Genomic DNA, 13,514 nt, shown 5'->3' on the forward strand with positions numbered 1-13,514 from the left:
TGTCATTCGATAAAAGTTTGACTTATTTATGTCATTGCTGTTAAAGAAAAGATTCATTCATGCCCTTTTTTTTAATTTCGATTTTGCAAAACCATTTTTTACACACCAAACAACGTTTAACACTTTTTTATGGGTATTTCTGAATCAAAATTACATTTTTTGCTTCTACATCCCTAAGAACACCAAGAACATTAATAATTCCCAATTTTCAAACTTATTCAATTCTTCACGAATTGCTTCAAATTTCAAGAATAGTTTAGCTCCGAGTTAGCTATCAAAACTCAATTTCTTGTGAGCTCGAGTTCAATCTAACTCAACAAAACCCAAATAAAATTCTTCAAAGTTCAAAACTTCAACATATTTAATGGTAGATTCTCCACAAGTTCAAATCATTTCAAATTTTGAACATAAACTCAAAAAACTCTCGTCAACAAAGATCTAATGTAAAAAACTACAAAAGCGAGAATTAAAGAAAATTTTGAAATTTTGGGATTGATTTTCATTTTCCCAAATATATTTTAAAAAAATTAATGATGAGCCAAAATTTGAGGTGATTTCGTGAAGAATTGAAGATATTGAAAATTTGGGAGTTGTGTATGTTATTCATGTGTTCTTGGTGTTCTTAAAGAAAAACAAACAAAATTATATATTTGATCCAAAAACACCAATAAAAAAGTGTTAAGTTAAACCTGGTTTTGTGTGTAAAAATGATTTTGCAAAATCGGAGTTAAAAAAAATAACATGAATGAGCCTTTTATTTAATAGCAATCGTATAAATGAGTTAAATTTTTAACGAATGAGTCTTTTAAATTTAATGACATTTAAATTTTTTCCTATATTAAATAGTGTGTCAAATCAAAAGTTAATAATGAACCACTATTATTTAAAGTATTAATAAAACTGAAAATGAACATGCTGATGTGGCATGCTTTAATAGTCAACATCACTATTAATCTTTTTTCTTAAAATATCTTTTTTTTTAAAAAAATAATCATATTTTATGCCCTCATTATATGTATTAATAAACATTTTCTTACATTTCTCTCCAATTGAATATGTGTATTACTCTTGTTATTCTATATTAATTAAGTGAATTTGTAAAATAATACCCGCTTGTTAAAAAAACATTCAAGGACATAAGTTAAATCATATTTTCACTATTCGAGGTAATAAATAGTTTCTCTCCAATAAAACTTCACTAAATGAAAGAAAAAATATGAAAAACATTTTCAAACATTTATATTGATCTTTAAAAAATAAAAGAGATATAAAAAAAATTACTTTTATGAGTGTCACACAACTCACAAGTTACATGCTTACCTGCTAACTCATATTATAGTGCGTTATGCTCTCTGTACAGAATAAAGCATGACAGAGTATTACTATAAAATAAAAGTAATTAATTAGACAAGACAAACAAATTATAATACCTTGTCAGAAGCAAAGAGGAATTATTAAACTTTGTAATACTATTTGTGTACTGGTAACTGCTTAAATTTTTTTAACAAATTGAAATTAGTAAATTAATCTTTTGTAAAAAAAAATTCTCATACAAATCTGCCAATATCATGGGAAAATATCATTTTTTAAAAAAAATTATAACATTCAGCTATGCTTAAATATCATGAAGTCACTTGGTCATAGAATTAGGATATGACTATCAAAACATGTAATTCGATAAATAAAGTTATTTTTTTATCAATTAAAAACTTTCATATTTGAGTTATGAATATACAAAAAATTCTATATATAAAACACTTTTCTCCGATAGAGCATTACATGGCATGGAATTGAAGTAGTAACACTTCAATACGATTTAGGCACTATAATTTATTATTATTTTTTTATAAAAAAAAGAAAAAAAAACGTGTCAGTCAAATAATTTGATGCCTTTTTTGGGATAATTAAATAAAATTGAGCAACCTTTTATTATTATAAATACATCTAATAATTTTATTATACTTTGCCAAAGTTGATTTACTTTTTACCTCGATCAATGTATTGATTCCCCACCTCATAACGTTTTTATTTTAAGTGTAATTTTCGATCTATTTGAAGAAATTAATTTAAAATTCTTTTGCATTTAGATTAAGGTTCCATTTATTTACACTTTTAATTTAATCTTTAAAAAAAAGGGGCCAATAAGAAGTGGTTAGATTTAATAATATAAGGTATTGTGTCAAAGAATAAATTAATGAGAGGGAACATAGATCTACCCCAAAACTTAAAAAGGAACACTTTATAAATAAACTCACGCGAGACAAAAGGGAAATAAAAGAGAGAAATGTTGGAGATAGAGGGGAAACACCTAATTAAATATATCTTTTTATTTTTTTAAATTTTATGTTAAGTTAAAATATGTTATTTCGTGAAATCTCTCTGGACACTTTTTTGAAATGAGTTCAAATATAAAAAATTAAGAATTCGCTCAATATATCTATAATACTATGGATTGACTTGAAACATTTTAGATTGAGTTGATCTAACTTTCTTCAACGTTGATTTATTTTAAAAAGATCTTCAATTAAACTGAATTTTATTTTAAAATCAATTTGTTTTAAGATTTTTTTATCTGTGCAAGATAATACGAATTACTATCTATATCATATCTTTTAATATTTATTATCAATTTGTAAATTAAAATTTTACTTTAATAAAATCAAAATAATTGAAGAAATATAAATTTTTCAATCATTCTCATATTTTTCTTTTACTTTTTATCTTAGTTTTTTCGTTTTTATCTTCTATTTGTAATATCATCTCGTTATTTACAAGTTTTGAGATTAACATGTGTTTCTAATCTACTCATTTTATTTCAATACTAGTTCATATTTTGTTCCTTTTCAGTTTTATAAGTTTAGGTTGAACACAAATGAGTATATTTTGTTTGATCGTTGACGTTTGTGATGTGGCATGGTTACTGCAGTGCAAATGTATTAGGTTATATCTTTATTTCAACTAACTGGTTCAATCATTTTTCTTTTATGTTTAAAACTCATGTATATTCTTTCAGGCTAAGATGAATATTTTTAGGTCATTAATTATACATTGCTGATCAACACTGATTTAATATAATTGATTCTTATTTGAGTGAAATTTATCATTATTGTTATTGTAATATGAATAATATTGAGTTATATAGACCTCTAATGATTTATATATAATTCAGTCATTTGAATATATGATTTATTATTATGATTAAATTTTTAAATTATATTTTCTGACTTGTTAATGTAAAATATATTTTTGAATTATAAATTATTAATAATATAGCAAACTTAGGAAAATAAGTTTTTGAAAGATAAATTGTACAATTTTAACAAGTATCACGTGAAACTATCAAACTATTCTATGTAATAAAAAATATAATCCAATCATGCTTAAATATCACATAAAGTCACTTGATCATGGAATTAGATCGTGCCACTTAAATAATTTGATGACCTTTTAGGACTCTAGATAAAATTGAATGATTATTTATTGTAAAAATATATAATTTGATAATAATTTATAATATTTTACTAAAGTTTAGTGACTTTTACCTCAATTATTGTATTGATACTCCAAATTCATCACTTTATTTTTCATGTACAATTTTTATTGGAATCACATAAATTAACTGGAAATTTAAGTTAAAGTTTCATTTGTTCACGCTTCAAATTATCAATGTATAGATACTCCACGCCCATAACTTTGTTTTTCATGTGCAATTTTTTATTGAACCACACAAATTGATTTGAAATTCTCTTGCAATTTAAATTAAGATTTCATTTATTTACACTCCAAGTTAATCAATCTAATTTCAATTTTAAGGTATAAAATATATTTTCTATTCGTTCAAGATCTGAATTATCTAATGTGTTTAAATAGACCTAATTCATTAAAAAATGGAATAACATTTTAACATTATTAAGAATAGAGTATAATATTTCCTAAAATGACCTTGCATCATCATTATATTCATAAATCATAATCATAGTCAAATGTGTCTCTTGAATTTCATTTTATTTAATTTTTATCATATAAATATATTTTCCTTCTTTTTACTTTTTATCGTAGTAAATCAAGATAATTTACTATCACATTTCTTCGTATTATTTTTAGTGTTAAATAACCAAATAAAGTAAATGTAGATAAATTTAGTGCTTAAGATACTTATCTAGTTAAAACCTTTATAAGAATTGTATCAAGTCAAATATAATTCAAATAAAAAAAAAAAAGAAACACTCATTATCACTAATCACCTTCATAACTACTATAAAACTATTAATCGACCTTCACAATCAACTATATTTTTACTATCATCGATCATAAAACATCTATTATAATTGCCACCACACATTTATTACTTACTATTCTTTACCATCCATCACCACCTTACAAACTATTCCCTCTGTCCCTATTTACTTGTTCATATATCCTTTTATATCTGTCCTTATTTACTTTTCCATTTTAAGAAAGAACAATTATTTTTTTCCTAAAATACCCTTATTTAATTCTAGAAATTTCTATTACTACTAAGTTGTAATGGATGCTTTTTGGAACTAAAAATACATTTTATATCTTTTAAGTTAGAATAAAATTATAACTAATCTATAATAATAATTGATGATTTAATATGTGTATCAGTCTAAAGTATATAACTAAATAGGAACAGATGAGATAAATGTACTCCAAAAAACTCAAAGGACGAATTTATTTATTGAATAAATAAATAAATAAATAAAGTCACGCGAAAGAAATGTTGGAGACAGAGATTGATGGCCCCATGAAATGACGGACTTTGAGGGCCACTATATACTCTAATGGACACATCTCTTCCAAAAAATATATATATATTTAATTTTAATTTTAACTAAAGAAGAAAGAAACTTGCGGGACACAATTCTTCCCAACACTTAATAAATTGCTTCACCCACTCTAAACGGAAACGGAGAAAGCAATTTTTATTTTTTGTGGTTATCTGAGAGACTCAGACACACCAGTACAGTCTCTGTTCGGCACTTTCTTCCGTACAAGAATAGCACTCATCACTCTTATATCTACTATTTTCTCCATTTTCTACTTGTTGAACGGTTATTTTTATGTTGTGGTTGCACCGGAGATGGCTGATCTGTCCATGGATTTCGATACTAACAGGTATTTTCTTTTTGAACGGTTAATGATTATATTTGTGCTATAATGGCTGTATTTTTAAACTTCGTCGGTGTGAAAATGCTGTGAATGTATTTTATTTTGTTGATCTCTACTTGCTTGTGATTGAGTTATGTTCATTTGCTTGGATTGAGTATTGTGGTTGTTGTATGAATATGTCAGTTGTATTTTGACTTTATCAGTCATGAAAATGATTTTTTTCTTTTATTTTGACTATCATTTTTATTTGTTTAAAATGTGATTTGTTTGAGCCCTAGATGAATATATTGGGTTGTGTGTGATGATTTATGTAGTTGACCACAATTTTGGTGAATTATAATGATGTTATGTTCTAGTTTGATTTTATCTGTAGTCCATTCGTTTTCTTTGAACTTCAGAAGAATATATTGTGTTATTACTTAGATGGAGCAACCTGATTAGTGTAGTTATACCTTACTTGCTTGGTATTGAGGCATTGTTGATGTTATAGTATTAATATATTGGGTTATTTTTTATCGTATGAATGGCACCCGTGCACCTGCTAATTTCGTCTAGCGACTCAATGTTATGCTTCTTAATTTGCATTTTGTATGTGTCATGGGTGATGATGCTTCCCACATTTGTATTTCCGACTCTATGTATCAAAAAAAGCATATGTAAATTTCAACTTTAAAGATTAATGGTATTAAAAATGAGATTTCATCAAATAATTCTTTATACATGTTGAGAGGTAGTCTTAATGTATATATATTTATGATAAATAGCAAGTTAAGAATTGAAGGGATTCATTGTTTTCTTTGATGATCCTATAGCAGCGAGATATGGGATTGGCAATGTGGAGAAACTTTTCTTCAAGACAGTGAGAACTTTGGTAAGTGTAGATGCTTTCTCATATGGTTATAAATGGCAAAAGATAGTTAAGTGGAGTCATCCATGTTAAACAGGGCTGCAGTCTCAAACTGACGTATCAGGATGTCCATGGACTGGTGTAACTGAAAAAAACAAAGATATTTCCTACATGTTTGTTGATGAGACAACCCCGGTAAAGGATTGTGGTGACTTGACTTGCGATGTCAAGGGTAAAGGATCCAAATATAACAATTATCTTTCTTCTAAAACTCAACATGTTTGAAGCATCTTATCCTGATTTAAGAGGTTTGATCCAGATGTTACAAGTAAGCAATTGGAGCAGTGCAGAGAACCTTCTAAACCGGTAAAAAGACGTAGAGTGCTACAATTTGATGCTGAGATCCTGGATTCCACTGGTTCAAATGAAAAGCTTGCATTAACTTTCTTAAAATCTAAGGTTACTACTACTACCTTTTGCTATGTGTTTTGAGTTGTGTAGTATAGCACACTTCTAATAATACTTCAGCATAAATAATGTATGTTGTTTCCCACATGTGAACCAAGTTAACTTTAACTTTAATAATGTATGTTGCTTCCACATGTTAAACCAAGTTAGGCGTTTTGTTAAGCCGATAGTTCAGTGGTGGAATTCGCTCGGTAAGGAAACCTCTTGCGACAATGCACCTTTTCAGTTCTGCTTCATTTTACATGTTTATGTTACTAAGCAATGCAGAAAAAGTATCTGAGGAAATGATTTCTATAAAAGTGATTTTACATGGAAGTTGGATAATGCAGGAGAGGAATGCCTATTTTGAAGAAGCTAGGAGTGATGTGTCAGACTGGTTTTCCGAATATGCAGGTCAATCTGTGCGACATTTTTGTTAAGCTATATCTGCTTAATTTGTTGAATTCGTTATTGACAGAATACGTTTTTCTAGATGGTGCAACATCTTCGGCTCAGGAAGGTTTTGATGAGTCATCTGAAGAATGGCTTACTGATTGCATTAATGATCCTGAGTTGCAGATTATTTCTGAGGATATGTAACTTTTTCATCCTTAGCTATCCATGCTCATAATGACTTTTAGTTATGCTATGTGTGCTCTGTTCTAACAATTTATTTTAACAGGAATGCATCTGGAGTATCTGATATTCAAGCAGACACAATGGGTAAGGAATCTCTCTTTCCATTGAGAATGTTCTTTTTCTTTTGTTCTTCCTTTACTTTTGGTCTGTCTCCTCTATATTTTTCATGTGCCGGTGTTCTTGTGTTCCTTTTCATGTTATTCTTGTTTAATATTTGATTGACGTCAGCTTATCTGTTGCAGAAGTTGTCAATTCCCCACCAGAATGCGAGATAACTATGGTTAAAAGCAGTCCTGCTCGTACTTATGGGAACATTGTTTTCAAAGGTTAATACTTTATCTATGATTACAATTTACACTCTTACTTTATTCACTGTTACACTCTCATCATTGAGTCTCAAATAGCTGCGGAGAATTCATTACAATTTGAAAAGAATTTTCTGTGAAAACTGTCAATACTGGCTGCTACTGAGCTCCTACTCTTAACTGACTATGCATCCAGGTAGTAGGAGTTCATACACAAAGACTCCCAAGAAAGGTGCATCTTCTGTAGTTTACCCGTTTGGATTTATCAAACCCTGCAGCGCTCAAGGAGATGTGACTTTAAAAGAGATCAACAATAAGATACGTACTCCGCCACCATCTAAATCAAAGCAACACAATCAAGATCCACCACCTTATCCAACATCAGCTTTTTCCGGGAAGCCTGTCATTGGCAAGACAAAAATTCACACAGAGGGCGGAAGAGGCAGCATTACCATCATGAGAACTAAAGGGTAATCTCTTGAAAAAAAAAAATTTGGGACAAACTTTAGCATGGGACTGCTCCAAATTCCTTTGACAGAGCAATTTTATGGTACTGTTTTAGGTCTTCAGCACATAAGTTGAATTTTGTATCAGTCCTTATTAGGGAGAAAATGTGGAGACTTAGTAGTGGATTAGTCTCCCATTATTTTGAAATCTCAATGTATATTGGTTTATTAGATCAATTACTTTTATCTATTTTGATAAATTAGCAAAATTTTGGGGTAGTTATCCTTCAGGCGATGTAAGCATTATAATCACAGGATTTCTTTCTACACATGTAATGTAACTTGTGTAAGTCATTATCTAAACATGCATCTTTAACTTGTCAATAGATTTTGTTAACAATATGAGTGGTATTGGTATGTCTGTTAAGTGAAAACGTCGTCGGATTAGGTAACTATGGCTGAATTTGTGAAAGTATATTCAGAAACAGAGTCAAGATTTAAACTTAATGAGTTGAAATCTGTATTGAATATATCGTAATAATGGGTTCAAATCTAATATATTTCTTGAGTTCGTGTCAAAGTTGTGGTTTACATGAGTCCATAGCTGTCCAAAGGGCCACTACATCCACCTTTGAGTAAAATATATTTGAAATGAGGTTGAGGAATAACACAAATGAATTCTTTCTTTGCATTGTTTGAATTTTATTTGTAACGGCGAGAAATAACCTTTTTCAAATAAAAGTTACTGCCAGAAATTTCTTTTTGGTGTGTACTATTGATGATCAATCCGCCAGAAATTTCTTTTTGGTGTGTATGAATGAGCAAAAAGATTTTTATAGAATATTTTAATTCCAAATATTAATGGCTAAATATTAACTTTGTAAAATTTTTTTGGCAATACAATCGTTAATTATGTTATGCAATTCTTTTTCCGTAGTGATTGTAGGCACGAATTATGTACATTTTTTCTTACCATATAATACTAATTTACCATAATGTGTAAAATTAAGATAAGCATAAAAGGATTGCCATAAAATATATTAAAAAGCAAGAAATCAACTCCAATCACCATATACTTCCAAGTCTTCAACAATGGCTGTTAGATCTCAAGCTTTTTTGCTTCTCTTGTTGGTTGCGTCATTGTGTCTCATTGAAGTTTCTCTAGTGAGTTAACAACTTTTACTACTATTCCCTTTCACATATTTTCACTTATATTTGATATCTGAATTCTCATCATATTTTGATTGAACAAATAGGCACGTCAAGATTTTTATGCTTCACTTCTAGCAAAACCTTCCGTCGGTGAAACCACTTGCTCCGTTCCTATCGATCGTAAGAACTTTTCAAAATTAATCAATTAATTAACTTCACTTGGAAGAAAATTAACTATGATAATATATATATATTTTTTTGTGTGTATTTTTGTAGAATGTTCAAATGCGTGCGATAAACGATGCTCAGCAACGTCTCACAAAAACAATTGTTTATTATTTTGTAACAAGTGTTGTAATTGGTGTCATTGTGTTCCACCGGGTACCCTTGGACAAAAAGATTGTTGTGCATGTTATAGAGATTGGAAGACTCAAGAAGGAGGACCAAAATGCCCTTGAAAATCTTAATATGTTTCTTTTTTAAAAAAAATAAATTATTTCATCCTTGTGTAACAAATGTTTCTTATGTATATAATAATAAAATAAATATGGAGCTTAATTATGTTTCTCTTCTTTACTCTAAAATAATAAAAATTAGTTCTTTACGATGGTTATCTTATATAAAATATGACTTTTCATCATTGTTCTTTGTTTTTAGATATTTCTCATCTTCACAATTATATTTCTCGATTGCTTACATGTTCCATTGGAATTTTTAGTATGATAATTGATGTTTATTTTATACTTAATTAGATATTTTAAAATTAAATTTTAGTACTTAAAAATAAGCATTGCAAAGCAACAATTTCAAATTTAATTAGATTTCAATGTGACTACTTTAAGACCTTGGCAGTATATAAAAAAAATATATGATTTTTTTTTTCAACCTATCAAATAAGAAAATAGGGAGTCCATTTCTTCTAGATTCTTCTGAGACATTTCTTATTATTAATATAATATTCCGTTGGAAATTGATTTTTTTTAATTAAGGGTGTAAATCTAACCCTAACTGAATTAATATTGAACCCACGGTGATTTTTTCTGCATATCAATATTAATAAAAAAATTTATATTTTAATTCTAAAAATAAAAAATACAAATCATAATAACTAAAAATAGATAGAGAGAGTACAATCAAATATAAAATGAAATAAAAAATTATAAGCTCGGTGAAAGAAAAAAGACAAGTTCATTTCTTCTGGATTCTTCTGAACTTTAATATAAAATACCCTTCTCCCGAAATTGAATTAATAAGCAAATTATTAAACCTCTGTGCTCAAATTTCAATCTTAAGCTAACAAATTATCGTCCATACTTCAATCAGGTAAGTGCCCTTTTTCTTTATCTTTCAGTTTTGGGTTTTATATGGGGTAGTTATTTAATGATGGTGTATCTAAATTTCCTCTTTTGGTTTTGTTCCAGGATTTTTATTTAGAGCTATTTGTCTTTAGATCTGTGCTTTGCTGTTGGAGAATCAAGAATGTCTCATATCCTTGTGATATGTTTCTTTCTTTTCTCTGATTTATGTAAAAATTAGAGCGTAATTTCATTTTCTTTCTGTCCAAATCTAATTGTTTCAGTTTGATCGTCATATTTTTGAGATATCAATGCTCCTGCCGTCATACTTTGGGGATATTGGTGCTCCTGCCTTGGGGACATTGGTGTTGCTGTCCCTTCGTGCATAAATGTTTGAATTTATGGACATCAATGTCCTAAAAAAGAATGACGGAGGATATTTGCATACTATTTACGGTAATTTGGGGGTATATTTGTCCTTTTTTTCCTAAAATGAAAGAACTTTCTTGCTCCTTTTGGTTGCTAAAAAGGGGGCGGAAGTAAAATTTTAGCTTAGTCTAAAGTAATGTCAAGCTGATTAGAGGCAAATGCAGCCTAACATTGAACATGTATGTACATGTAATCCAATAGTACAAAGCATCAATGGTTTAAATTGTGTGTGCCTCAGCCTGAGTCCTTATCTTCAGCTTTGGATCCCTGCCTGTTTTTGGCCTTAACTTAAGCCAACGCGGGAACCAGAGAGATCGAGATCGTGAAAGGGCACAAGCCAGGGGAAATCACAAGTCCAAAACACCTAAAAATGATGGATTAACTCCTGAACAACGAAGAGAAAGGTTGAACCTTACTTGTTTTATATATATGCCCAAATTGCATAATTCATGTTACTGACATACACATTGTTACCAGGGATGCAAAGGCACTTCAAGAAAAGGCGAAAAAGAAAGCAGCACAGGCGGGAGATGGATGGAGTATCAACAAATCGGAAAGCCATAACATCAAGAAGAAATAGATTCATGACGAGTTCATTGTGTCATGGAACTTTTTATTCTCAGTAATTCTGGCATGTATGTTTGGCTTTTGTACCTTTGATTTGTGTCTTCATCTGCAATGAAATTTCCTCAATCTTGCATCTGAAGAAATAACAACTATGTTTTAGTGTTAATTTCTATGGTAATCACATTGTTGGAAAGAAATATCTATTGATCAAAGAAATTTGAATTGGCTAAGTGGTAATAGAGTTATATTAATGATCTATGAATCAAGTGAAGATATTAAAATAGCTACCAGATTATAATTTCTATCAACGTAAATAGTTTTGAGGTGCGGATAAAGCGACACGGTATTAAGGCGACACTATACTATATTATAAATTTATCATATTGAAAAGATTATATAATCAAATTATGTTATGTGATACCCTCAAAATTTTAGAGGAGGAGAAGAATAGGACATGAGTATTGTTTGACATGAAAGGAAAATATTTTTAAAATAAAAAAAAACAAATCACTTATTTTATGGTGTTCGGTTACTAAGAATAAAATATTATTTTAGGAGCATTTTTAAATAGAGTAACTTACACATATAACAAATATAAAAATTATATTTTGTATCATATAGCTATTTTTTGCATAATTGCGCTTCATTGCAAACATAAATATATATATTTCGTTATACATATACCAAAAAAAAATGATTGTATAATTCGCTATATATATATAAAGAAATCAGTAGTATAATTTACTCTATATAGATAAAAAAAAAAAACAGTTGTATACAAAAGATCAGTTGTATAATTTGTGTATGTATAAAATGAGAAAGGGAGAAATACAAAAAATTTGGGCAGGGAATATTTGTATTGTATAATTATTAATGTATAGGACGATGATATATGCATTTGCATGTGTGTATATAATTTTCTCCCGCTTTATACAAACAGAAATGCAAATTATACATTTTGTTTCTGTTTGTATAAGCGAGAGGGCGAGCGAGAGCTGGGAGAGGGGAACGAAAATATATGTATATATATAATTTTCTCTCGCTTTATACAAACACAAACACATTTTATAAATTTGTGTTTGTATAAAAGCGAGAGAGAGAGAGAGTGGTGAGCGAGAGAGGCGACTGACAAACAGTTTGCTACAGAGCACAATTAAATCAAAGTGTGGTTATAACATTTAATTTGAATTATTATTTTGCCATTATATACAATTTTTCCTTTTAAACATAATCTAGGTAAATATGACACTTAACTTAGACCCCCACCCTTTAGCACGAACCCATATCCATGTCGTAATCCCGACTCAAGACTCAAACTGGCTCCAATATCGACTTGAGCACAATCCAACTCCCGACATTGAATTAGAACTTGATTTTCGATCCAACCTTTACATCATTAGCATTCGAGTCCTGGTCATGAGCCAATATTCGACCTTGACCTCAAGTAGGGTTGGGTCTATTTCGAGTCAGGATAGGGTCTTGAGGCAAGTTGGAAGACGGAAGTCAAATTTGAGATCTTGAATTGGAGTCAAGAGTCAAGTCTTATATCGAGTTTAAATATCGAGAATTAGATTTTAAATAGAGATCAAGGTTGAGTCCAAGATCAAATTTGAATATCAGGTCCTGGATAAGAATTGAATATTAGATCCCGATTCGAAAGTTGGGTCTTGGATTTCACATTGTGGTTAAGAGTGGGGTCTCATATTATAGTCGAAAATAGGGTCCCATATTAGGGTTAGGATCTGATTTGGGATTGAGACGTGGGTCCTCAGTTAGAGTCAAATTTGGATCTCTAGTATTAGGTCCCCGAGTTGATGTTGAGAGACAAATTCCAGATGGAGATTCAAATGTTGGGTTCCAAGAAGGAGCTAGAATTGTATCTCAAGTTGGATTGAATATAGAATCGATTGTTGAATCGAGAGTAATTGGGCTCTAAATTAGAGTTAGGTCTCCAATCAAAATTAAATAACATTTCCTGGGTGGGGCCAAGAGTTGGGTCTCATATTGGAGTTGAGCGTTGGTTATTGAGTCAGGGTCATGTGTCGAATTGGGTGGTGAAGGGAAAATAAGTCTATTTGAAAGACATTTTTATAAAATGTAAGCTAATTAAAATGAGAAATTGAAAAACATTTTCACACAAAATGTATAATATACTTAAGATGTGGATTACACCATCAGAGCGTTATATCCTAAATAGTCAAGATACATATAAGACCATCATAGCATTATATCCTAAATAGTCAAGATACATATA

At 29.5% G+C, this 13,514-nt stretch overlaps 2 protein-coding genes across 4 annotated transcripts; both read left to right on the forward strand.

Annotated features, from left to right (window-relative positions):
* Nucleotides 1-4,849: 4,849 nt before the first annotated feature.
* LOC107021388 (protein XRI1-like) lies at nt 4,850-8,214 on the forward strand. 3 transcript variants are annotated; one of them, XM_027917447.1, is made up of 9 exons: nt 4,850-5,139; nt 5,946-6,004; nt 6,078-6,212; nt 6,300-6,439; nt 6,778-6,841; nt 6,921-7,023; nt 7,110-7,150; nt 7,309-7,393; nt 7,572-8,214. In XM_027917447.1, the coding sequence occupies exons 1-9, from the start codon at nt 5,105-5,107 to the stop codon at nt 7,843-7,845; spliced, it is 936 nt and encodes a 311-aa protein (XP_027773248.1). In that variant the 5' UTR covers nt 4,850-5,104; the 3' UTR covers nt 7,846-8,214. The 3 variants fall into 3 exon arrangements, with proteins under 3 accessions (XP_027773248.1, XP_015077523.1, XP_015077522.1); XM_015222037.2 differs by having other exon boundaries at nt 4,851-5,139; nt 5,949-6,004; nt 7,309-7,392; nt 7,568-8,214; XM_015222036.2 differs by having other exon boundaries at nt 4,852-5,139; nt 7,309-7,392; nt 7,568-8,214.
* A 1,920-nt stretch (nt 8,215-10,134) lies between these two features.
* Nucleotides 10,135-11,490, forward strand: LOC107021694 (putative SERF-like protein). The gene is made up of 4 exons (XM_027917542.1): nt 10,135-10,292; nt 10,391-10,455; nt 10,992-11,097; nt 11,171-11,490. Exons 2-4 carry the CDS (start codon nt 10,449-10,451, stop codon nt 11,271-11,273), a joined length of 216 nt encoding a protein of 71 aa, XP_027773343.1. The 5' UTR covers nt 10,135-10,292; nt 10,391-10,448; the 3' UTR covers nt 11,274-11,490.
* The last annotated feature ends 2,024 nt before the right edge of the window (nt 11,491-13,514 follow it).

The sequence above is a fragment of the Solanum pennellii genome, chromosome 6, assembly GCF_001406875.1.
Source record: "Solanum pennellii chromosome 6, SPENNV200".
Lineage (NCBI taxonomy): Eukaryota > Viridiplantae > Streptophyta > Magnoliopsida > Solanales > Solanaceae > Solanum > Solanum pennellii.